This window comes from Microtus oregoni, unplaced genomic scaffold (assembly GCF_018167655.1).
Source record: "Microtus oregoni isolate MIOR12 unplaced genomic scaffold, Mior012 000006F_ref0000085, whole genome shotgun sequence".
Lineage (NCBI taxonomy): Eukaryota > Metazoa > Chordata > Mammalia > Rodentia > Cricetidae > Microtus > Microtus oregoni.
Genome location: NW_024543065.1, coordinates 35,001,483 through 35,027,080, shown reverse-complemented (window position 1 = coordinate 35,027,080; position 25,598 = coordinate 35,001,483). Strand labels below are relative to the sequence as shown.

The 25,598-nt window shown below is 35.3% G+C and overlaps 1 protein-coding gene across 6 annotated transcripts in view; it reads left to right on the top strand.

Moving 5' to 3' along the window:
• The window catches only part of Grik2 (glutamate ionotropic receptor kainate type subunit 2), a 604,302-nt gene that overhangs the window by 389,096 nt on the left and 189,608 nt on the right, over positions 1-25,598 (top strand). For all 6 annotated transcript variants that reach the window (XM_041653577.1, XM_041653579.1, XM_041653578.1 and 3 more), the window contains one exon: positions 25,250-25,456. In XM_041653577.1, coding sequence (XP_041509511.1) covers positions 25,250-25,456 — 207 coding nt within the window. The remainder of the gene's footprint in view (positions 1-25,249; positions 25,457-25,598) is intronic.

Below are 25,598 nucleotides of genomic sequence, written 5' to 3'. Positions count from 1 at the left end.
CTCTTCCCTGACTCCTCAATTTCTGATTGCAAACTGGAATTCCCCATACATGATTCAGTTCCAACATCTTCCTTGGTTCCCCAGGTTCTGCTGCAAGTTTTGGAACTCCTGGTGTCTGGGAAGCTCATCTGTGGGTCCCTACAACTGGGTTCATTATCTCTTAGCTTCAGTTTCTTTCCAACTTTAGTTTTCTATCAGAGATTCTAGTAGTCTCCTATTCAACTATGCCAAATGCTTTAAGTGTTGTTTTGTTGATATTTAGGTTGTTTTAAAAACCTATGTTTAGCCGGGCGGTGGTGGTGCACGCCTTTAATCCCAGCACTCGGGAGGCAGAGGCAGGTGGATCTCTCTGAGTTCGAGACCAGCCTGGTCTACAAGAGCTAGTTCCAGGACAGGCTCCAAAACCACAGAGAAACCCTGTCTCAAAAAACCAAAAAAAAAAACAAACAAACAAACAAAAAAAACCTATGTTTACAATTTAGGTAATTAAACTATGACCTGTTTATTCTAGGAATGTCCTACAAAGATTGTGTTAATCAACCATTGTTTAACAAATGACATATGTTATTTGTTCATGACTTTTACTAAATAGAACACTATTAAAAAGCCTACTCTGAGAGGGAATGTATCTAGGAAAGAGATGGCAACATTCAAAAATCAGATATGGAGTGTCTTGGAGATAGATAAGATGGAGCAAAAATCTACTGAGAAAAATGTATGACATTTTAGGGGTAAAAGCCTGGAGGCAGGATGCTGTCATTACTGGAGGATACTGGTGGAAAGAGTGAGCTTTATTTATTCATGGAAGAATGAAGATGTTGTCAATACATTTTGTGCCATCAAATCTTAATAATAAATTAGGGTCAGTAATGAAATGCAGCTGAGAGATTAGCTAATAGGTACAAATTTCCTTTCTCACTGAAATGTTTACTGGACAGCAATGAAATGGTACATGTGATTGAATTGAATGCCAATCCTTCACCTTTCTGTTCTCCTTTTCTTATGAATTTTGTTAGTGGAGAATTTAATGACTAAAGTACAAATATCAGCAGAAAGACAGTAACAACCAAGATCCCCATTAATACTGATAATCATGTAAAAGCTAGAGTTTTCTTTATTTAAGTATGCATTCTAATCACCGTATCAATTTCTCCTTTAAACATTCGCTTTTCTGGAATGGATACTTTACTAAAATACAAGTGAACAGCTCATTAGCAATGCCTTTTTCCTTCCTACAAAAGTTATTGCAAATATACGACACAGTCCTTTCTTCTCTAGGATGGAATTTTCAGTTGAATACATACTTCTTTCTGCAACACAGACATGTTTATCCCATGTAAGGTTCTGGTTGATGTTTTGTAGTCATAAGAGCAAAACCAAAAATATTTTCCAGGATGGTAGTTATGGCCAACAATGACTTAGGTATATTAACTCTGTGTACCTTGCAAGCTAAATTATTTTTCTGAAACGGGATAAACCCAGGCTGTAACAACTAAAAATGTGATTGTGCCTACATAGTTTATTGATGTATTTTAATGAGTGCTTGAGAATCTACAATGTAAAAGAATAACTTTGAGTGTCATGGTGACCACAAACAACCAAAAACAACAACAAAAACACCCTGGGGTTTTCTAGATTGCCTCAGAATATGCCTATTAAAAACAAATACAAAAAACTAATTTCCTATAGGTAATATATTGAAGTTAATGCTAAATAAAGCTAACTCATGATGTTGTTGCTGAAAATTAACTAGCAGATTCTGAGTGCTGTTTACCTCTCCCTATATGTCCAATGTCAAAATTACTTTTTAATAGTATCTTGAGATACTATATGCAAGATATACAAAATATCATGAGATATAAGATTTTCCTGAAAAGAGAAAAGTTTATGTAGCCATCTGTAGGTTCTTCATCAGTTTTTGATTCTAACAATTTTATGGTCTTTTGGTCTTTAGTTCTTTTTTAGTTTCCTCCTGGCAGCTGCAAGTGTTTTCCACCTTCCTCTTGGCACTCTTACCTCCCATTGTGATAACCTGTTGTGCACCTTTGGTTTCTGATGAAAGTGCTAATTAGCTATGGCAGCATTCAGACTTTAAGAGTTATTGAGAACAAAAAAAATAATTGAAAGCCCAGATTCAACAATGGCAGCCACAAATCTGGATCCTAACTCTATACAAGTAAAAGCACCTTAGTTAGGAATGTCAAAGGCTAAATTAAACAGTAGTCAATGAAGTAGGAGCTAACTCCAACTTTATTTTTCTTATAGATAATTTATTGTGGTTATTGCTTCTTTCTTGTGACTGGGTTTTGAAAATTTATTTTTCCCTTCAATCATTTGGTTTCTGAGTAGTTTTTATCGTGCAACATTAGGGGATTGTGAAAAATTGAGATGCAATGAAATTATTTCCTACTTAAACTTATTGTCAGTTAATTCCCTCAAATCACTTTCTCTTTTTGAGATCAAAGTTTTTGTTTTTTACTGTTTCCTTATGAAATGTCCTTAATTTTGTTTAGGGAAAAGTGATTGAAGATCAGTTTAGAACGGTAAAATGTAATTTAGACAAGAGGTGATGATTATTATGAGAGCTGAATTGGAATTACAAGTACAAAACTATATTTCCTGAAAAGAATACAAGGTAATAAAACAAGTAAATGCATTTTGCTAATATTAGCAATATTGGACTAAATACGTTTTGCAGTTTTTAACTTTGATTACTATGTGATATGGATACATGCTTAAGAAGTGAATTTTATATGTAAAATGTAACTGCTTTTCTGCTGCAAATGTTTTGAAAGAAGTCGAAACACTTCTTAAACTATCAAACACTTAAGTATTATGTTTCCTGCTATTGATAAATTTAAAATACTTTTCAAATCATCTATCAATTATGAGATCCCTTCTAGTCAGGAATAGTAATCAATGTTGCCTATGAATGAAAATTATTATTTCTAAATGTCATGCTTCTTAATGAAATATTCTTAAGGAAAAACAAAACCAAAATAACAACTATTTTAAAGTTCCTAATGATAACATTTTCTGAAGAAGCAAGTGAAATATACTGAGGTTGTTAATACTATATAGTGCTAAATCATGATTTTGAATCGTACATGAGATTCTTGCTCTATATTCTTTTCAAAGGAGTTTGATCATGGCTTGATGCCTGGCTGACAGATGGCCATTCTCACATGCCAGCTGTCACATTGACAAAGAGGCCTGGGTAGTGACTTTAGGAAAGCTATTTAGGATATCCCCATGTTGGACCTGAAGGAAAGCTGAAGAGATAATGTACATCATCTCCCTTTCCAAAAAGACTGGTCTTTTGTTATAGGTGTCCTTCATATGCTTTATTTGTAATTCACATTTTCAGGTTTGATACATCTCTTTAGAAAGTCTGGTGCGGGTTTAAATGTAAAGGTACTTATCTGAACAAAATATTCCCTATGATGGTGACAATGACCAGTGCCATCATTAATCTTGTTAAGTATTAGCATCATCTTTTCTTTCCACAAATTAGACTCTGCTCAAAGATTGCAAATCAATTTTTAAAAACTGCAGTTTTATAAACTCATTTTGTTAGGAATTTACATATCATTGTGTGAAGAGTATGTTCTTATATGTTTTTTGGCACTGATTGTTCTTATTTAATAACTTTATTCCACAAATATAGGATAATTTAATTTTGATTACATTTTGTAATTGTTCCTGAGATAATATTTAATCCAAGAGCTTTCTGCTTACAGATTAAATAAAATCAACCATAGGTCAAGAGGCAGAGTAAGCAACCAGTTGACAGGAGAAAAAAAAAAAACAAACCTAGAGAATAAGAGGGAGTCAGGAGGATGGGTAGAGATTGCACACTATCGGAGGAAAAGGAAACTGAGTATCTGAAGGCAAATGAACAAACTCTCTTACTTTGTGTTGTTCCAAACAAATCTCTTATTTCTTCTGTTTCTGTTCTAATTCTTCTGTCTTACTTCCTAATTTTCCTACCTTCTTCTACTCTAGCCTAAAATTCTCTCTCCCCTGTGGAGCTTGAGGCAATAAAAAAAAAAATTACAAGAGTTAACTTCTCATTGGTCAAAAGCACATTCCTCGGGTAAGCAATGAGACACTTAGCCATTTGTCATGGCAACACAGGGTTTCAAAATTTCAGGAGTAAGATCATGACCAGAAAGAGGGGGAAGCACATGCCCTGTAGCAGCGTAAACGAATGCAGACAGAGTGTAAAAAAATATATATATATAGCTTTAATGTAGAAATAGACTTACAGAACCACCGTTCCCGTGGAGACCAGGAAAACAGAAGCGAGCAGCTCAGAGCTTGCTCGCCAAATTTATAGGCAGACATTAGCCCGAGGCGAACACGCCCCTTAAGGGGCGGGACTTATCCCTACAATGCCCAGTGACAAACTTTAAGACAAGAGTCTATTTTTAGCAGACTTGGCAAGTGAAGAATTGGCATGCTTTTTATAGGGTGCTTTGTGTAGTAACATTGGTTGGACATCTGCAATTCTGATCTGGTGCATAGCTGTAAAGTTTTAAACTTATGATCTATCTACAAAAAGCCTTTAGTCTAACTTGAATTTGCTCTGAGGTGGAAGTGAGCTAATTGTGAGGATATGGTCTGAGCAAAAGGAACAAAGAAGACTCTTAAGTATCTACAAGCCTCATAGGCTAATAGATCTAGTTAAAAAGCATGTCATAGTATATTTTTTTAATATGAAAATTATGCAGCTAAATGAAAATCATCTTTGTGATCACACGTATATACATGTATGCCCAATAGGTGTAATATTTACATGAGATAACACACAAGCAGTGGGATTACACCCCAAAAAATGAAGAATTACATGAGAGAAATTACAGATACAAGTGACCAGCTATCAGAACAATTATGTATCTCTCTGCTGACTGCCATCCCCATTAAAAAAATTTTATCTGACCAAGGTTGAGATCAGCCAAGGTCTGTGAAAATAAATGTAGATATTTAGAAGGAATTTACAACCTGACCATCGAGCAAATCAATAATAGGAGGGTCTGTCCTAGGGCCTATGATCACCACAGCTACGGGCTTTGAATTTGTTTGGTTATTTATTATAAAAAGATATTTTCAGACAACATATTTTGATCATGTTTTCCCTTCCCATCCCTCCCTAGAAACTACTTATTTCCTTCTCATCCAAAATATGTTTTCTTTCAGAAATTGACCCCAAACACAGAAACAAAAAATCAAAACAAGCAAATAAAAATATAAAATTATAAAATTAAACTAAATGAGACAATTCGAGCCCATCTCCTCATACTCATAAAACCACAAAATTTGTTTTGAATGGACACAGGGACTTTCCTAGAGTGTGGTTCATATAACCAATGACAACCCATAGGAGAAAGTTGATTTTCTTCTTTGTCATCAGGTATCAGATGTAAGTAGCTTCTTAAATAGAAAGAAGGAAGTTGAAGGAATACAAGATAAAATAAACTTTAAATATATACTACTTTATTTTCCTCTGTCATATTTATCCATGTCGAATTTATATATGTAGTTCTTGAACTCAGAAGAATGTTCCTACTGGAGATAAGAATCAGATTCTGTGGTAGTTGGCATTGTGTGTCTTAACATGATTACTAATGCACGTCCATTAAGTATATTCTGTTGTTGATTCTTCTCAATGTGTGTGTTCAGTTTGGCTTGACTAACAAATACAAATCCAGTGTTGACAGGAAGATTAAAAGATTTTGAAATAAGCCAGGCATGGTGGTTGATGCCTTTAATCCCAGCACTCTGGGACTTAAAGGATGGCCAAGAGGATCTCTGCAAATTCAGGGCCAGCCCGAATTATGTGTAGAGTTCCAAAACGGATTCCAGAGCTACACAGAGAAACCCTGTCTTGAAAAAAAAAAGATTTTGAAATAGGAAATAATAAGCAGGCTGTCCTTGATTTTCCATAATTTTCTCTAGATAAGTCCATTGCTAAGGTGATTATGATGTGGCTGGAAAAGGTGGGTTGTTCATATTACCCCGTGACACTAAAAATTATCATCTTGTATATTGCGGTGTCATTTGAAAGCAAAGCTTACTGGATTAGATTAGCCTTTCTTTCACACTGTTCCAACCTCCAAATGGTTACCTGAACTCCCATTAAGAAAGGTACTGTGACTGTTTGTAAAGTTTGGAAGTTCCTATGTGTTTGAGGAGGATTTCTTTGTATCTTTACAACCACAGTACACTTAAGACTATGTCAGGTACTTCCAACTCAAATTCTCTCTCTGATAGATATCTGATTCCTAAGACTCGAGTTCCTGTTCTTTAAATACAATCTGATTACCTGACATTGATTCCTAATTGATTCTTTTCACATGAGTCTTCTGTGGCAGTCTAAATGAATTACTCTTACTTCAATTTACGCTTCCACAATGAGGGAAGAGAGAAGTGCAGACTGCTTTCGCCAATTGGAAGCTCCTATTTAGCCTCAATGAAATCACTAAATCACCCGCTTTTTGCTCATAAATCCAGAATAATGATGTATGCATGTCTTTATTTATCAGTTATTTTATTAGTTGTGATTCCATTGAAGTTTATGTAAAATGCCATTGATTAATCCCCGAAAGGAACAAATATTCTTAACAATTTAAATCTCATAAATAGTATGTTTTGATATTTCTGTGTTGATTGACCCTATATGCTTTTGCTAATAAAACAAAAGAAACCTTGTGATTTCTTTTTACTCTTGTTTTAGAATAAGCCTGCATTGACCATTTTTGTTTTTTTATTTGATTGTATTTATTGGTTTTTGTTTTTTTTCCTATTTTTTCAAAGAATAAATAGAATGCAGTGGCATTATAAAATGTTATTTGGTAAGCATTTTTGTTATATGAAAAATAATTTCTTTTTTACTTACCTGTAATTAGAAGCAAAGAAAATAAAATGTATAATTTCATATATGTCTTAGTTTTGTTTTCTTAATTTGTACCTGCTGTTTTGAACTTTTAAGATGTCTGCTTTTTGGAGAGTAAAATCCTGTCTGATTTTTTTATTGATTTTTATTGAGCTCTACATTTTTCTCTGCTCCCCTCCCTGCCTTTCCCAAGGTCCTCATGCTCCCAATTTACTCAAGAGATCTTGTCTTTTTCTACTTCTCATGTAGATTAGATCTATTTATGTCTCTCTTAGGGTCCTCATTTTTGTCTAGGTTCTCTGGGATTGTGATTTGTGGATTGGTTTTCTTTGCGTTATGTTTAAAAACCACCTCTGAGTACATGTGATAAGTGTCTTTCTGGGTCTTGGTTAGCTCATTCAAAATGATGTTTGTCTGATCTTGAACAGAAACAAAACAGAAATTTCATAGCACAACATTCATTTTCTGTGTCCCATAGCCATAGCTTTTGTGTTCATTGTTTACTTCAGAATGTTAGGTGTTCTCCATAGATTTGTAGTTAAGTCATAGGAGAATTTCTAAGAGGATTTTTGTGGATAAATAAAGGTCAGACATACAAACTTAGGTAAAGTTCACTAGTGTCCTTGTCATGGCTCTATCGCCTTGAAGAGACACCATGACCAAGGCACCTCAATGTAGTGGCATTTCATTTGTATTTTAATAAATAAAGCTTGCCTGAAGGTCAGAAAAGCAAAACAGCCAGCCACTGGATGTTACTTATACCTCACTGTAGCCCCTGCTCTAGTGCCTAAGGTACAGTTTGCGAGTCAGGCAAAAGGCTGGAGATTCAAACTCTCTCTCTCTCTCTCTCTCTCTCTCTCTCTCTCTCTCTCTCTCTCTCTCTCTGTCACACACACACACACAGAGAGAGAGAGAGAGAGAGAGAGAGAGAGAGAGAGAGAGAGAGAGAGAGAGCCAAGAATGCCCTCTTTATTTTGTTTAGGGCACCTTATATAGGGTCTCCTTGACTAATGGCCATGCCCTCACTCTCAGCTGCAAGCCCACCAGAAACCACTCCCGTGCCATTAGAAACTCCTGAGGGTTTGTGCTCAGGGCATCTGAAAAACAAGTTGTTTGTTCAGAGCATCTGCAAGAATAGGAAAACAGACGGACACCGAAAATTTAGGATCTGGGGGTCCAGAGTCCCTAACACTTCAGTCTGAAATGGCAATCTAGTCTCCAAGAATTTCAGTATGAGACTGAAACTGAGAGCTGTCTCCTCCCAATTTCTAATCCTCTCTAGAGCTGGAATTATGCCCTGCATCTCTGAGATTAAAGGCATGCACCACTAGATTTCTATGGCAATTAGGGAGGCTCCTGGGTGTTAGTTACTATGCCTGGTCTGTAAGTCTCACCAGTGGGGCTGTTTTATTTCTGACCTTCAGGCAAGCTTTATGTATTAAAATACAAATGAAATGTAACTACACCTCTAATAAGAGGAGGTTTTTAATTTGGGGCTTGTTTTACAGTCTCAGAGGTTTAGTCCTTTATTATCAAAGCAGGAACCTGACTGTATGCAGGTAGTTGCTGGAGCAGTAGTTGAAAGGTATAACCTGATCCCCTGATCTGCAGGCAGAGGAAGAGAGAGAGAGAGAGAGAGAGAGAGAGAGAGAGAGAGAGAGAGAACCTGATCCCCTGATCTGCAGGCAGAGGAAGAGAGAGAGAGAAAGAGAGAGAGAGAGAGAGAGAGAGAGAGAGAGAACCTGATCCCCTGATCTGCAGACAGAGGAAGAGAGAGAGAGACAGAGAGAGAGAGAGACAGAGAGAGAGAGAGACAGAGAGAGAGACACAGAGAGAGAGACAGAGAGAGAGAGACAGAGAGAGATAACCTGATCCCCTGATCTGCAAGCAGAGGAAGAGAGAGAGAGACAGAGAGAGAGAGAGACAGAGAGAGAGAGAGAGAGAGATAACCTGATCCCCTGATCTGAAGGCAGAGGAAGAGAGAGGGTGGGGTGAGAACAGCTTGGGCTTTTGAAGCTTCAAAGCCCACTCCCAGTTCTTCCAACAAGGTTTTTATGCCTACTCAAATAAGACCTCGCCACCTAATCATTTGAATCCTTTCAAATAGTTCCACTCCCTAGTGATAAGCATTCAAAGACATGAACCGATGGGGACCATTTTTGTTGAACATCACACCAAGATTCCTTTGTCAAAAGAAATGAGTATTTATTTACAAAATTCTAAAAAACAAAATAAATGTGGCACTAGTTTGAATGATCATCAAGGACAGCAGCTGAAAGTTACTTCATGTAGCAGATAGAAAAGGCTTCTCAGTGGCTGTTTGTCTGGGGATCATCATGCTGCTACCTTACCCTGTAAGCTCAGGAATGCAGCAGGCTTTGCATGACTCATTTAAGTTCCTAGGGGATGAAGGTAATTAGCATTTGGTTTTTATCTCATATTTTTCATATAAATATATGTAACCTTTTGGCATGTAAAGTCAGAAGAAAGGCAATGTTCCAGATTCCTTTCTAAAAGCAGAAAGTCTTCAAACTCAAATTATTGCACCGGACAAAAAATTCAAAATATTAATTATGTGTTGGAAAGCAAGCTAATAATTCCATTTTATCATCTTTTGGAGACAAAGCAGATTACAGCACGTTTGAGACCAGCCTGTGTCTAAAAGTAAAACTAAAATCAAGCCCTAGGAACTTGATGATCAAATTCTCTTCCAAATGTTTGATAATGTCCTTCTTACACACTTCATTTGCTCCATCTTTAAATCCACATTTAAAGTCTAAATTCTAAATAGTGATAGCAATAACTTTAAAAACATTATCAAAGAAAGAAGTTTCTAAACTCCCCTAGATTTTTGCTCGATATTTCCTAACTTGTCAGTTGCAGGTATGTAACACAGAAATTTTATATTTGACTATATTAGACTCACTACTTTTTCCAACCTCTTTCTAAAATAAAGATGTAAAAGAATCCTAAATTAAAAAAATATATTAAGAATCTCACAAGGTGGGCAACAGAGCATGAGACCAAACTGCAATGCTTTAGGGGTGGTGGCTGTGTTCTTATAGGCTCCATTACACTAACAAGCACCAACTCCCCAGTAACTGCTAGAAGATTATGTTTCATGTAATGGTGAAAACCCACTATTTAAACTTTGTTTCCTTAAATCAGAGTCTCTGGGGGCACATCAAAAGCCTCCATTTATAACTTTGGCTATGAAAATTGGGATGAAATCTTTTATATATGGTATAGACTAGAATAAAATTTATAGGACATTTCCTTGTGACATTGGTATACTGTCACCTCCATGTAGCTGGAGGCTTTTCTATATTCTACCTGGTCCCACATTCACTTATAAAATAATCACCTGGAGACTTAATTTTAAGTATAATTGTTTGAGTGAAGGCTCAGGCATATTACTGGCTAGCTCTTACATATGAATTAACCCATTTCTATTAAACCACATATCATCATGTGTACTGTGGTTTCCCGATATTGCTCTGACATCTTACTCCTCTAATGGCTTTTGGCCTCTTTCAGACTCTGCTCTTCTTTTTGTATTCAATTTGGCTTTCCTGCCTAGCTATAATCTTCCCTGCCATAGACCAAAACAGCTTAATTCATCAAACAATAAAAGCAATACATATCCACAGCATGCAGAAGGACAATTCACACCTTTTCCCTTTTCTATCTAATTAAAGAGGAAGATTTTAATGTTAGTATTGTAAAATTACATATAACAAAACAGGTATTAAGCAAGAATTATAGTTATACTATTTAGTCTACTTTTATTTGGCAAAATTAAGGAAATACTCTATTATTCATCGTACTTTTGTTAGTCTAAAGTTTCATATCTAATTTGTCTTTTATCAGAACTAAGGAAAATCATAATTATAACTATCTAGTCTTCAATTCCGTCAAAAACCCAAGAAGGATTTAATATTACCTGAGTAAACAGGATGTGCATTGCAAGCAACTTCCAAAACTCTACAAATGACAAAGATATCTGCTGCCTGGACAGTCACCCAAAGTTCTTTTGTAACTTTGGGGCATTCATCAGAGACCTTTAAGAGTGTCTTGGTCGATCAAATCATATTTATCTGGAAGAAATCTATAGCTTCTCATTTTCTATGGAAACAAAAGCAGAACAACTTTTATAAAGCAATGCATCTTTTAAGTTTCATTTTACAAATATATTTTTTGACTTTTCTTTTAAAATTAAGGCATTTAAAAATATTTAGGTTGGTATATTTATCAGTATATCTTTCAGTATCATTTACTTAGCAGCTATCCTTTGATTTTTAGCAGCCAAAAAAATTAAAAATTCAACACTATTGTACAGGTCCAGACTCCTATGTACTTTCCATCTTTATCTAGCTTTTTTCTTTAATATTGCTTTAATGTTTCTTTAGAGATTTTGTTTTATTTTTTAAAACTATTTCTTTCTTTCTATAGCTACCTATACCCATTTTCTTTCTTTTTTATTATTACTTAAAAAAATACTCATCCAAATTACCACTCCTTCCCCTTCTCTTAGTCCCCTCCCTATCTCTCCATAGACCCTTCTCCCACCACTCCAACCCTAAGGGAATGCCATGCACCCCACCCTGTGTAAAGTCCAAGGTACTCACTACTACATCTAGGTTGAGCAAGGTGTACATCCAAAGAGAATAGGATCCTATGAAGCCAGTGTATGCAGTAGAGACACATCCAAGTGTCACTATCAGTGGCCCCTCGCTCTGCCCCAGCTGCCAAGCCCCATTCAGAGGGGCTTGGCTGTTGCCATGCTCGTTCACCCCCAGTCCAGCTGGAGTTGGTGAGCTTCCATTAGCTTAAGCAAACTGTCTCAGTGGATGACCCCCTCATGGTCTTGAATTCCTTGCTCATACTCTCATTCCTTTCACTCTTCAATTGGATCTTGGGAGCTCAATCCAGTGCTTTGATGTGCATCATTGCCTCTGTTCCCATCTGTTGTTGGATTAAGGGTTTATCTTGATATTTAAGATAATCATGAGATAACTGACTACAGGGTAAGGTCAGTTCAGTTACCCTCTCCTCTATTGCTTGGGTCTTAGCTGGGGTCATCCCTGGGGGTTCTTGTGCATTTTTCTAGAGCCAGGTTTCTTGCTAACCCCATAATGGTTCCTTCAATCAAGGTATCTCTTTCCTTGCTCTCATATCTATCCTTCCTCATCTCAACTATCCCATTCTCTCAAGTTCTCCTTAACACCCCTTCTCACCTTCCTTCTACTCCTGGAGCCCCTGCTTCCAAATTTTTGTCTGATTCTAATTTCCAGTAGGGTCTATACATGTTTTCCTTTGGTTCATCTTATTACTTAGTTTCTCTAGGATCCTGAACTATAGGCTCATTGCCCTTTGTTTATGACTAGTATCCACTTATGAGTGAGTACATACCATATTTGTATTTTGGGGTTGGGGTTACCTCAGGATATTTTCTAATTCCATCCATTTGCATGCCAAATTCAAGATGTCATTGTTTTTTAACGATGAGTAGTAATCTAATGTGTAGATGTGCCACACTTTCTTTATCCTTTCTTCAGTTGAGGGGCATCTAGGCTGTTTCCAAGTTCTGGCTATTACAAATAATTCTGCTATGAACATAGCTCAACAAATACTCTTGTTGTAAGATTGAGCATCTTTTGGGTATATTCCCAAAAGTGAAATTGCTGAATCCTGAGGAAGGTTGATTCTGAGTTTTCTGAGAAACCACCACACTGATTTCCAAAGTGGTTGTACAAGTTTCCATTCTCATCAGAAGTGGATGAGTGTTCCCCTTGCTCCACAACCTCTCCAGCATAAGCTTTCATTAGTGTTTTTGATCTTAGACATTCTGACAGGCGTAAGACGGTATCTCAAAGTTGCTTTGATTTGCATTTCCCCAATAGCTAAGGAAGTTGAACATGTCCTTAATCTTATCTTTTGGCCATTTGAAATTCTTGTGTTGAGAATTCTGTTTAGTTCAGAACACCACTTTTTAATTGGGTTATTTAGAATTTTAATGTCAAATTTCTTGAGTTCTTTATGTATTTAGTAGATCAGTCCTTTGTCTGATGTGTGGTTGGTGAAGATTTTTTTCCCATTCAGTAGGCTGCATTTTTGTCTTATTGACTGTATCCTTTGCTTTACAGAAGCTTCTCAGTTTCAGGGGTCCCATTTATTTATTGATGCTCGTATTGTCTGTGCTACTTGGGTTATATTTAAAAATTGGTCTCTTGTGCCAGGCATTGAAGATTACTTCCCACTTTCTCCTCTATCAGATTTGGTGTAGTTGGATTTATATTCAGGTCTTTAATCCATATGGATATGAGTTTTTTGCATGGTGACAAATATGCATCCATTTTCATTTTTCTACAGGTTGACATCCAGTTATGGTAGCACCAGTTGTTGAAGATGCTTTTTTTCCCACTGTATCTTTTTTGCTTCTTTGTAAAAAAATCAGATGTTCATAGGTGTGTGAATTAATATCTGGGTCTTCAATTCAATTCCATTGGTCAATGTCTCTGTTTTTTTTAATGCCAATATCAAGCTGTTTTCATTACTGTAGCTGTGTAATAGAGCTTGATGTCAGGGATGATAATGCCTCCGGCAGTTACTTTGTTTAACAGGATTATTTTGGCTCTCCTGGGTTTTTTTATTTTTCCATACTGAGTTGAGTATCATTCTTTCAAGGTCTGTGAAGAATTGTGTTGGGATTTTGATGGAGAATGCATTGAATCTATAGATTGCCTTTGGTAAGGTTGCCATTTTTAATATGTTGATACTTCCTATCCAAGAGCATGGAAGATCTTTCCATTTTCTGGTATCATCTTCAATTTCTTTCTTCAAAGACATAAAGTTCTTGTCAAATAGGTCTTTCACGTCCTTTGTTAGTGTGACCCCAAAATAAATTTTATGTGATTTGTGGCTATTGTAAAAGGTGATGTTTCTCTGATTTCCCTCTCTGCTTCTTTATTCTTTGTGTATAGAAGGGCTACAGACTTTTTGAGTTGATCTTGTAGCCTGCCACTACCCTGAAGGTATTAATCAGGTGTAGGAATTCTCTGGTAGAGATTTGGGGTCACTTATATACACTATCATATCATCTGTAAATAATGAAAGTTTAACTTCTTCCTTTCCAATTTGAATATCCTTGATCTCCTTATGTTGTCTTATTGCTATTGCTAAAACTTCAAGAACTATGTTGAAAAGATATGGAGAGAGTAGACAGCCTTGTCTTGTTCCTGATTTAAGTGGAATTGTTTGAGTTTTTATCCGTTTAATTTGATGTTAGCTGTTGGCTTGCTGTATATTGTTTTTATTATATTTGGATATGATCCTTGTATCCCTAATCTCTCCAAGACCTATATCATAAAAGGGTGTTGAATTTTGTCGAATGCTTTATCTGCATCCAGTGAAATGATCATATGTTTTTTCTTTCAGTTTATTTATATGATGGATTACATTGATTGATTTTTGTATGTTGAACCAGTCCTGCATCACTGGGATGAAGCCTACTTGGTCATGATTTTTTTTTGATGTGTTCTTGGATTTGGTTTGCCAGAATTTTATTGAGAATTTTTGCAGCCATATTCATGAATGAGACTGGTTTGTAATTCTCTTTCTAGGTTGAGTCTTTGTGCGGTTTTGGTATCAGGGTAACTGTAGCTTCATAAAAAGAGTTTGGCAGTGAGCCTTCTGTTTCTATTATGTGGAACATTTTGAAGAGTATAGATATTAGCTCTTCTTGAAAGTTCTGGTAGAATTCAGCTTTAAATCCATCGGCCCTGGGCTTTTATTGGTTGGGAGGTTTTTGATGGCAGCTTCCATCTTCTGGTGGCTTATAGTTCTATTTTAATTGCTCACCTGGTCTTGATTTAATTTTGGTAGGTGGTATCTATCTAAAAAATTGTCCATTTTTTTTTTCATTTTCAAGTTTTGTGGAGTACAGATTTTTTTAGTAGGACCTAATGATTCTCTGCATTTCCTCAATGTCCATTGTTATGTCCCCCTTTTCATTTCATACTTTGTTAAATTGGATGTTCTCTCTCTTCCTTTTGATTAGTTTGGATAAGGGTTTGACAATCTTGTTGATTTTCTCAAAGAACCAGATGTTTGTTTCATTGATTCTTTGTATGGTTTTCTGTGTTTCTGTTTTGTTGATTTCAGCCCACAACTTGATTATTACCTGTCTTCTTCTCCTTTTGGGTGAATCTGCTTCTTCTTCTTCTTCTTCTTCTTCTTCTTCTTCTTCTTCTTCTTCTTCTTTTTCCTAGAGCTTTCAGGCATGCTGTTAGGTCATTGATGTGAGCTTTCTCCATTTTCCTTATGTGGACACTTGGTGCTATGAACTTTCCTCTTAACACTGCTTTCATAGTGTTCCATAGGTTTGGATATGTTGTTCCTTCATTTTCATTGAATTCAAGAAAGATTTTAATTTCTTTCTTCCTTGAGCCAGGAGTGTCCCAGTCATTGACTGTTCAGTTTCCATGAGTTTGTAGGGTTTCTGGGTATAGTATTGTTGTTTAATTTTAACTTTACTCCATGGTAATCTGATAAAACATAGTGGATTACTCCATTTTTTGTATCTGTGGATGTTTGCTCTGTTACCAAGAATGTGATCCATTTTAGAGAAGATTCCATGAGGTGCTGAGAAGAATTTATATTCTTTTTTGTTTGAGTATAACATTCTATACATGTCTGTTAAGACCATTTCATTCATTACATCTTTTAATTCTCTTATTTCTCTGTTAAGTTTCTGTTTGACCTGTCCATTGTTGAGAGAGGAGTGTTAAAATCTCCTAGAATTAGTGTGTGAGTTTTGATGTGTGATTCAAGTTTCAGTAATGTTTCTTTTATACATGTGGGTGCTCTTGATATAGGGTCATAGATATTCAGGATTGAGACTTCATCTCGATGAATTCTTCCTGTTGTGAGTATAAAATGTCCTTCTTCATCTCTTCTGATTGATTTTAGTTTGAAATCAATTATTTTAGATATTAGAATAGCCACACTTTTTTTTTAGGTCCTTTTGATTGGAAAATCTTTTTCCAACCCTTTACTCTGAGGTAGTGTCTGTCTTTGAGGTTGAGGAGTGTTTCTTGTAAACAAGAGAATGTTGGATCCTTTTTTGTATCCATTCTCTTAGCCTGCATCTTTTTATAGGTGAATTGAGACCATTGATCTTAAGCGATATTAATGACCAGTGGTTGTTGGCTCCGGTTATGTATTGCTAGTAGTTTTTGTATATTTCCCTTCTTTGGGTTATGCTAGTGGGGTATTATCAGATGCCTGTGCTATTGTGGGTGTAGTTAGCTTTCTTGGGTTTTGGTTTTCCTTCTAGTACTTTCTGTAAGGCTGGGTTTGTGTATAAGTATTGTTTAAATCTGTTTTTGTCATTGTATATCTTGTGTTCTCCATCAATGGTGAATGAAAACTTTGCTTGGTATAGTAGTCTGGGCTTTCATCCATGGTCTCTTAGAGTCTGCAGCACATCTATCCAGGACCTTCTGGCTTTCATGGTTTCCATTGAGAAGTTAGATGTAATTCTGATAGATTTACTTTACTATGTTACTTGACCATTTCTTTTGCAGCTCTTAATATTCTTTCTTTGTTTTGTTTGTTATGTGTTTTGATTATTATATGGGGAAGATTTTTTTTGTTCCAGTCTATTTGGTGTTCTGTAATCTTCTTGTACCTTCATAGCTATATCCGCTTTTTAGATTGGAAAAGTTTTCTTCTATAATTTTGTTGAATATATTTTTTTCTGTGCTTTTGAGCTGGAATTCTCCTTCTTACCCCTATTATTCTCACGTTTGGTCTTTTCATGGTATTCCAGATTTCCTGAAGGTTTTGTGTTAAGAATTTGTTGGATTTAATTTTTTCTTAGATCAATGAGTCTATTTCCTCAATAGAATATTCAGCATCTGAGATTCTTTCTTCTATCTCTTGTATTCTGTTGGTTATACTTTTCTCTGAGTTCCTGTTTGTTTACCCAGATTTTCCATTTCCAGAGAGCCCTCAGTTTGTGTTTTCTTTATTACCTCTATTTCAATCTTCAAATTTTGAACTGTTTCCTTCACCTGTTTGATTTCTTTTTTTTTTGGTTTTCTTGGGTTTCTTTGAGGGATTTATTAATTTCTTCCAGCTTTTTGTTTGTCTTCTTTTCCATTTCTTTAAGGAAGTTTTTTTTTTACTTCCTCTTTAAAGGTCTCCATCATTTTCATTAAGTAATATTTAAAGTCATTTTCTTCTATGTCTTCTGGTTTAGGATGATCAAGTCTTCCTTTTGTGTGTCTGCTGGGTTCTGGTGGTACCATGTTGCTTTTTAGAATGTTGGAGGAGTTCTTGCATTGGCGCCTTCCCATCTCTTCCTTCAACTCTTATGTCTACAAGAATTGGTCACCATGGAGCTAGCAAGGAAGGATGCCTTGGGGGCAGGGTAATGGCTGGGTATCAGACAAGCTCCCTCCTGGATGCTAGGAATGCTGAAGGTACCTGGCCTTACCCCCACATGGAGGTTTTAGGGAGTGGGGGGCCCAAGGCCCCAGGGCCACTGTTGTCTCATCTCTTATGCCCACCAAGTGTTGATCTTCGCAGAGCTCACAGGGAATGACACATTGGGGGCAGGGTAGATCCCATTTTATTTCTTTCTCTCAAGCCTATAATACATTTTTTTTTAAAATACTCTGTGACCAGTTTAGAGGTTTCCTTTTGTCTAAATCTGTCTTTATTGTATATCTGTAATCTTTTTTTTTCTGTTTTAAATTGCTAATCAGGCATGGCTAGGACAAAAAATAGAGCTTGGCTCTTGGCTTTATCCCTGTTGGCTTCCCAATATTGCAGAGGTACCCAGGAGAATCATGCTTACTGTGCGCCCTCCTCATATCTGGGGTTCCTGCTGCTACCAGGTAGCTTGCAGGTAGCCCACAAACTTTCTTTGTCTGTGTGAGTAAAAACTAAATCTATCACACTGCATGCTTCCCAGCTTGGAAATGCTTCTGTGTACTGCCGTGGAAATCAACCATGTTGTGCTCAGTCCTGAATGCCCTGGCAACTTTGTACCAAACCCACATGAGAGACACAGTTACAATTTTTTTTTCTGGGTTTATGTGTTTTAGCACCCACTTCCCTCATAGGGTTTCAAGTATCTCAGGTCTTATGTAAAAATTCTTGCCTCACAAGTTGGGCACCAAATGTAGCTGGAGGCTTTACTGTGTTCCACCTGTCCCACCTGGTCCTTCTGCTGCTTGTAAAACAATACTCAGAGACTTAATATGAACTATAATTGTTTGACTGATGACTCAGGCTTATTACTAACTACCTCTTACATGTAAATTAATCCATTTCTATTAATCTGTGTTTTGCCGTGTAGCCCATGACTTACCAATAATGCTATGGCATCTTACTCCTCTGGTGACTGTTGGCATGTCCAAGACATAGCCATCTTCTCTTTATATTCAGTTTTACTTCCCCACTTAGCTATATTCTGCCTTGCCATAGGCCAAGACAGTATTATTGATCAACCAATAAAAGCCACAAATCAGCAGTGTACAGAAGGACATCTGATATCATTCACCCACAAGATCATCTTTGCAGGATCTTGTGCTCCTTAGGCAAAGATACCGAGTCGGCCTTTTCATCTTCTCCATAACATCATGAGACCAATTACTTATATTTGTAGTAACTATTAAATGATTTTCAATGAATGAATGTTTTATTAGAGAGATATTAAAATGATTTACTAATGGAAATTAATTGAAGAATAAAGAAAATAAAGATAATTATACTTGATGATAATTTTAAAACAAGAATAAAATCATCATTAGAAGATGCAATTAAATAAATAAAATATTTGAGATATGATAACTAAATGTGTTATTTTTCATTGCTGATAATTTAACAATACAATAGACAACACAATTCTGTCCTTATGAGGAGTTTCGTTATTCCTAGTAAACTTTTCGTGCTGAGAAAGAATAAGAGAAAAATTAAAGGATAAGAAAACATGGGAGGATATTTAGACAGAATTATGAAAACTACATTTTCCTATCACAGTGGATTTCTGAGGGAGAAAATTGAAGTGAAGAACCCTTCTAGAAACACTGTACAAATTCAGATAACATGAGAATATAGGCAGTGATTTTCTGTAATTAACTTCATGAAATATATTTTTTCTAAGTGTCAGGAAAACCATTGTCTCACATACTTCCTAATATTAAATATTCATGTTCATATTATCATATAGCATATCAAAAGTTTTCTTAAATTTCTATTCCCAAAGCCTGTGTTCAGTATAAATGCTGTATTGATAAATAGCTCTTATTATCCTGTGTATACAATATACCACATTTATTTGGGTCATACATGATTTATTGTTTGAATTGTTAAGCTTTTGAAATGTTTTTCCAGAAACTAAATACAGAAGACGAGATATATGCTTTAAACTTAGTTTGATATTTTTTTTTCTTAGTCTGGGTTGTCGAGAGGAACAGAACTGCTAAAACAAATCTACACACACACACACACACACACACACACACACAAGGGATGTCTTATAATAGTTCACAGGTTGTAGTCTAGGTAGTCCAATGGCTACCAATGGAAGGTTCAAGAGTCCAGGAATCATTCAGCTCACAAGGTTGGATGTTTTAGCTGGCTTACAATATATACTGGAATCACAAAGAATTAGTCTCTAATACCAGTGAAGGAATAAACTTGCTAGTTAGTGTAAGGGCAAACAGCAAATAGAAAAAAATTCTTCTTCCATAACCTATTTATAGGCTTCCAAAACAATGTGACACCCAGATTAAAGGTTTATTTTCCCACCTGGAAGGATCTGGATTGAGGTAGGTCTTCCTACTTTAAATGACTTAAGAAAAATTTGTGCACAAAAGTTAAATTATTTTCTGTTTACTTTTTATCATGGGGTTTTCAAATTTATGTACCCACATGCATCTATCAAAACTTAAAGTTACATGCTTTCAAATGTGATAATTTATTAATCATATTCAGAAACTTTTATGTCAATATTTGTTAAAAGCCAGATAATTGAGCCCAATTTAAGTTACAAATATGTCAAATGAAAACATGTCTTGCTATTGTAGATTTTTTTTTATAGTTTTCCCTTTAGATATATAATACCTGAAGGGTTCTAAATTTTGCTATTATTTCTATGGGACAGTTAGAGATAAGTTAGCTATGGTTTTTATGAAGCAGAAATATATCTCTGTTAGAAATCATTCTCCATGCTACCTGCTTTTATTTATTAGGGTTAGCAAGATTTGTCATGTGGATTTCATCATTTAAGAGCAATTTTGACTGTAATAAAATTAGACATCCATTAGTATTGAAAATAAATTTTAATTTAGTTGCCTGCTCTTCCTGCTTTTAAGTTACACACACACACACACACACACACACACACACATACACATGATTGGTCAGCTGATAAAGTTGTAGAAGTCAGACTTCACATAGAACAAGGACAACAAAACTGAACAGAATATGTGCATTTTCCTGTCCATCCTCAAAACAATTCTGAATTTTGGATCACAATTATATGAGGAAGGTTAACATGCCAAGAAAACATTTATTAATGTTCATTTCCCAGATTCTCTCTTTCCACCCATGCTCTAGCACTAAATAAAATATAGAATTATGATCAAATTCTGACTGGCGTATTCTGTGAAGCTTGATTGTCTCAAGCAGCATCTTGACTCTGTTCTGGATATAGAACTCTAATGTCTGGGCCATCTGATCCTATCAGAGATTTCTCAGGTGGTTTTCCTTGATGAAACCTGATTTTTCTTAACTCAGAATGAATCTACAGCCTCTCATTTTCTGTGGAAACAAAAGCAAATTCTATTTTCCAAGTAACGTACCTTTTGACTTCAGTGTTGAAGTCAGTATATTTTCAAAATGCCTACCTTAAATTAATTAAGCAGCGTTTATAAATAAATATCTTTTAGCAGCTGTTGCTCTTTCCCCAGCATTCAAACAATTCAAAGAGAACATAATTATATACTGTATCCAGTCTCTCTCAGTATTTTTCATCTTTATGTGGCTTTATTTTAGCCTCTATTTCTTTTATTTTTACTTTTAATTTTTTTTGAGACAGGTTCTTTGTGTATCTTTGGCTGTCCTGGAACTCCCTTTGTAGACCAGGCTGTCATTGAACTCACAGAGATCCACCTGCTTCTGCCTCCCAAGTGCTGGGATTAAAGGTGTGTGCCACCATGCCTTGAACTCACAGAGGTCTGCCTGCCTCTGTCTTCTAAGAGTTGGGATTTAAGGTGTGTACCACCACACCCAAGTATTCTCTCTCTCTTTTTTTTTTATTTTAAGGACTTTAACCTTTTCCATTTCTCTCCCAAATCCGCATATATTTTTAACACACTGTAAAACATCTAGAGGTTTTCTTCATCTTTGAGTCTCTCTTTGCTGTATATCTCTCTTTTTCTGACCACGTGAGCCTTTAATTCGTTAAGCAATATGGAGAGGATAAAACCCAAGGCTTTGACACTGGTCCCAGCCCATTCCTTAGCATTCTGAGATTCCAGCCTCATGGCTGAGGTAATGGCCAGAGCCACGTTTATTGACACAATTTTATGGCATTTCAAGGTCCTTGCCAGCAAGCAAGCTGCAACAGTGTGCTCACAAACCACATTCAAATGTGCTGTAGCTGGACCTCCTGCCTGAAAGAGTCAGAGTTTGCACCGACAATATGGTCCAGAAAGTTGGCATTTTAAAACAGCATGGATTTTTTTTTCCGAAAACCAAAAAGAATGCAGTCAGCTTTTCATCCACACCATTTAAGTGTTTTGTTGCAGGACCTCTTAAAAGAGCTGCAATATTTTTAGCTAAAGCTGTGTCAGGAAGACTTTTAAATGAGACACATTTGCCTCCAGCAAACTGAGCAAACCTGAGAAAATGTTGCTATTGATAAGCTGTGCTTAACTCTTTTCTTTTTTGTCTAGAATTACTTCCCAAACTCTGTCAGGCTTTAGGTGAATGCAGGTGTCCACATGGGTGCCATTTGTTGTCTGAGTTTTCTGTCCTGCCTGGTTCACACGTTTTTTAAGTCCCAAAGAATTCACACAGTGTTCTACATTAGTTATGAACTTATTGGCTCATTAGCCCAGGTTTCTTGTTAACTCTTATAGCATGAATTAACCAATTATTCTTAACTATTTTAGCCACATGACTTGGTACCTTTTTCAGCAAGGCAGTCACATCTTCCTTCTTCTGTGGCTGGGAAATGACTGCAGAGGAATGGGTTTCCTTCTTCTCAGAATTCTCCTGTTCTCATTGACCCACCTATACTTCCAGCCTGGCTACTGGCCAATAAGTATTTATTTAAAATATAATTGACAGAACACAGAGCATTCTCCCACACCAAGAAAAGGGTGTTAACTTATCGTCTAGAAAGTTAATTTTTTGGATTATATATTTATTACTTTCTTCTTTAATGATGTCTTGATTATGCTGGTCAATAAATAATACTATTTTGCATGTATTAATATAGCCCAATGTCTAATCCCAGTTGATTAAAAAATAATAAAGCGATACAACATGTATTCAGTCATATAATGAGTTATGCATATTTATGCATTCACATGAAGTTCAAAAATGATTGTTAAAGATAAGTGAATAAACAGGTTTATACTGAAGAGTTACAGGAATACTAGTAAATACATATATGCTCACCACTGGTCTATGGCAGAAATTTAAAAAAAAATTCTCAGCATCCCCCCCTTAGTTTGCTTTCTGTAAAGTGAAAAATATATTATCACTGATATCATGTAGACTTTTAAAGAAATACATAATTAAAAAACTTAGAGCATAGTAAGTAGTTGGATAAATGTCAGTTAGCATTATTGCTTAGCTCATGGAGCTTAACAGGGTATCTACACTATGCAATTTGAATAAAACCTACCAAACATCATCCATTTATTTGTAAATCACATAATGATTAAAAACAGAGTATGAAGTCTGTAGAATTAATCTATTGTAGTTACATGATTGTTTTGAATAACATTCTAACTACCCAAAATTTTTAGACTGCTCTCTCTTCTACAAGGGAACATTATTTTTTCCTCTAAATATTTAACCCTTTAATATGGATTCAGGAACTATTGAATTGTTAGTATCACACTTTAACCCAGTAGAGACACTTAGATATCTCTGAATTTTTTTAAATACTTCTTTGCTTCTGCTTCAGGAATACATGTATAAATGACAGTATTAACCTATGTTTACTTTCCATTGTAAAGTAAAGATGTCACATAGACAGAATGAATCCTTTAGAGTTGTGTTTTCTAATATATGGGACTGGAAGGCCAGTGATGGAAGGGAAGTATCCTTTGGTAGAAAGATACATTCACATCTGTCATACTTGTAGTGATCTATTTCCCATAAGAAATAAATTGTGAATATGAGCACATGATTATATATATATACATATATATATATATATATGTATATATATATAACTGTGCTGATAGAAAACTGTTGAAGTTTTTGAAAACATATTCAATATCATAGGATTATCAAGAAATTCCAAATTAAGACAATAGTGAAACTTCACCACAATTTATTAATAATGTCCAAATGTACACAACATTGATCATGGTAAGTATTGGCGAGGAACAGAACACCAAAACTCAGAATGTTCCTACTGCTTCAAAACACTGACTATTGTGAAACATGGCATTTACTCATCAAAGATACAGCACCCTATAGTTTGAAATTTACCCAAATAAATTGCAGTCATATGTTGACACAGATTTGAAACACATGTCCATATGGAAATGTTGTGGGTCATTCTTTAGTTTCTTTAGCAATAAAGTGAAAAAGCAATTTTGGTACATATGCACAATAAAATATTATTGAGCCCTAAGGGGAAATGGGCTTTCAAGCCTAAAAAGGAAAAGAAAGAATCTGAACAGCATACTGCCAACTGATGTAAAACCAACGTGAAAAGATTACATATTGTACTTCTCCATTTATATGAAGTTCTGTGTAAAGGCAAAGCTTGGGACTTATTAAAATAATTAATGGTTGACATGAGTAAAGAGCAGTAGTATGGCCTATGGTAATAACATTTTCTATCTACTCTTTAAAATATACCCAGGTTAGAATTCTATTTACACGTATAAAGGCTGATCACATTCAATGTGGTATAGTTGTACATATACATATATGTACAAATATACAAATATACAATTATACTATATATATATATATATAGTCATTCTGATTGCTGTGGTAGAGAATCAAAGGTATTTAGCTTGACTCCTTAAGTTCCTCATTTTAAATCTGTTCAATACTCTTTCTTTCTCCCTGCATTGGATGTCACTTTAAGCACAAGAATAGTTTTTATTTTCATTAATGTTCCTATGTCATTTTGATCTTCATGCCTTGACCTGAAATCTATTTTCAAATTCTTAAATCCATTGCCTCTGTTTTCTAATTTAGGATGTATATTATGTTGTACTTCCTTAATAAAGGCTTAGAGGGACCTAAGTCAATTTTGTTTTATGCCTCTGTCTTCCAAGTACCTTGCAGTGTTCTCTATGCTATTGATCCATTTTATATCTCTTTATTACTAACTTTCATCTCAAGTTCCATGATTGATCTATTTATGTTTTTAATGTTTCCTAAAAAATTAATGCCTTGACTCAATGATTTCTTTCATGTATAAGTAGAGTGGGCTTACAATATGTACACAAAATGACATGGAATCAATTTGACTCAAACTATTGAGCGTCAGAATATCTCTCTGTGTTTTAAGAGAGCCACTACTTTTTCTTCTAAGATTCATTGTTGTACTTTTAACTTCATGATTTTATGACAAATGTAGTAAGAATTCAGAATTTTTTTCATTCATAGATCTGATTGAAACAATATATGAAGTATTTTATAAATATGATAATTCAAATTTGGTCATCTAAAAATTACATAGTACACATATAATATTATATATGCATAGTATATTCCATATGTCAAAAATGTAATATCAGGCTTAATATATATAGATGTATGTGTATATATATATATATATATATGGATATGATTACACATGTGAGGCTTTTATAGTTAAATATTTTCTTGTAAGGCACAAATATTCCTTAAGATATATCAGTATCTATAGCACAAATAATAAAATCCTACAAACCTAAGTTGGTGTTCACTATCTCCTTTTTTAATATTTCAAACTATGTTAAAAGAACGGGAAGAAAATTAAATTGACTACTGTTCTAAATTAATGAAGTATTTTCTGTCTTACAAGAAATATGATTGCTCTGATGCTGTTTCCTGATTGACTGATGTGTCACTTTTTCATGTTTAATGTTCCAGGAAGAACCCTATGTCCTTTTTAAGAAGTCTGACAAACCTCTCTATGGGAATGATCGATTTGAGGGCTACTGTATTGATCTCCTACGAGAGTTATCTACAATTCTTGGCTTCACATATGAAATCAGACTTGTGGAGGATGGGAAATATGGAGCCCAGGACGATGTGAATGGACAATGGAATGGGATGGTCCGTGAGCTAATCGATCATGTGAGTATCCTTTTCCACTTCCTATCACTGTTGGATGATTGTTGTATATATTCAAAGCATATATTTTTGTCACTAAAAATGAACAAATCCAAGAAGATTCTATATCCCTCTTTGAGAAAGATGTCTACACTAAATTATTTTG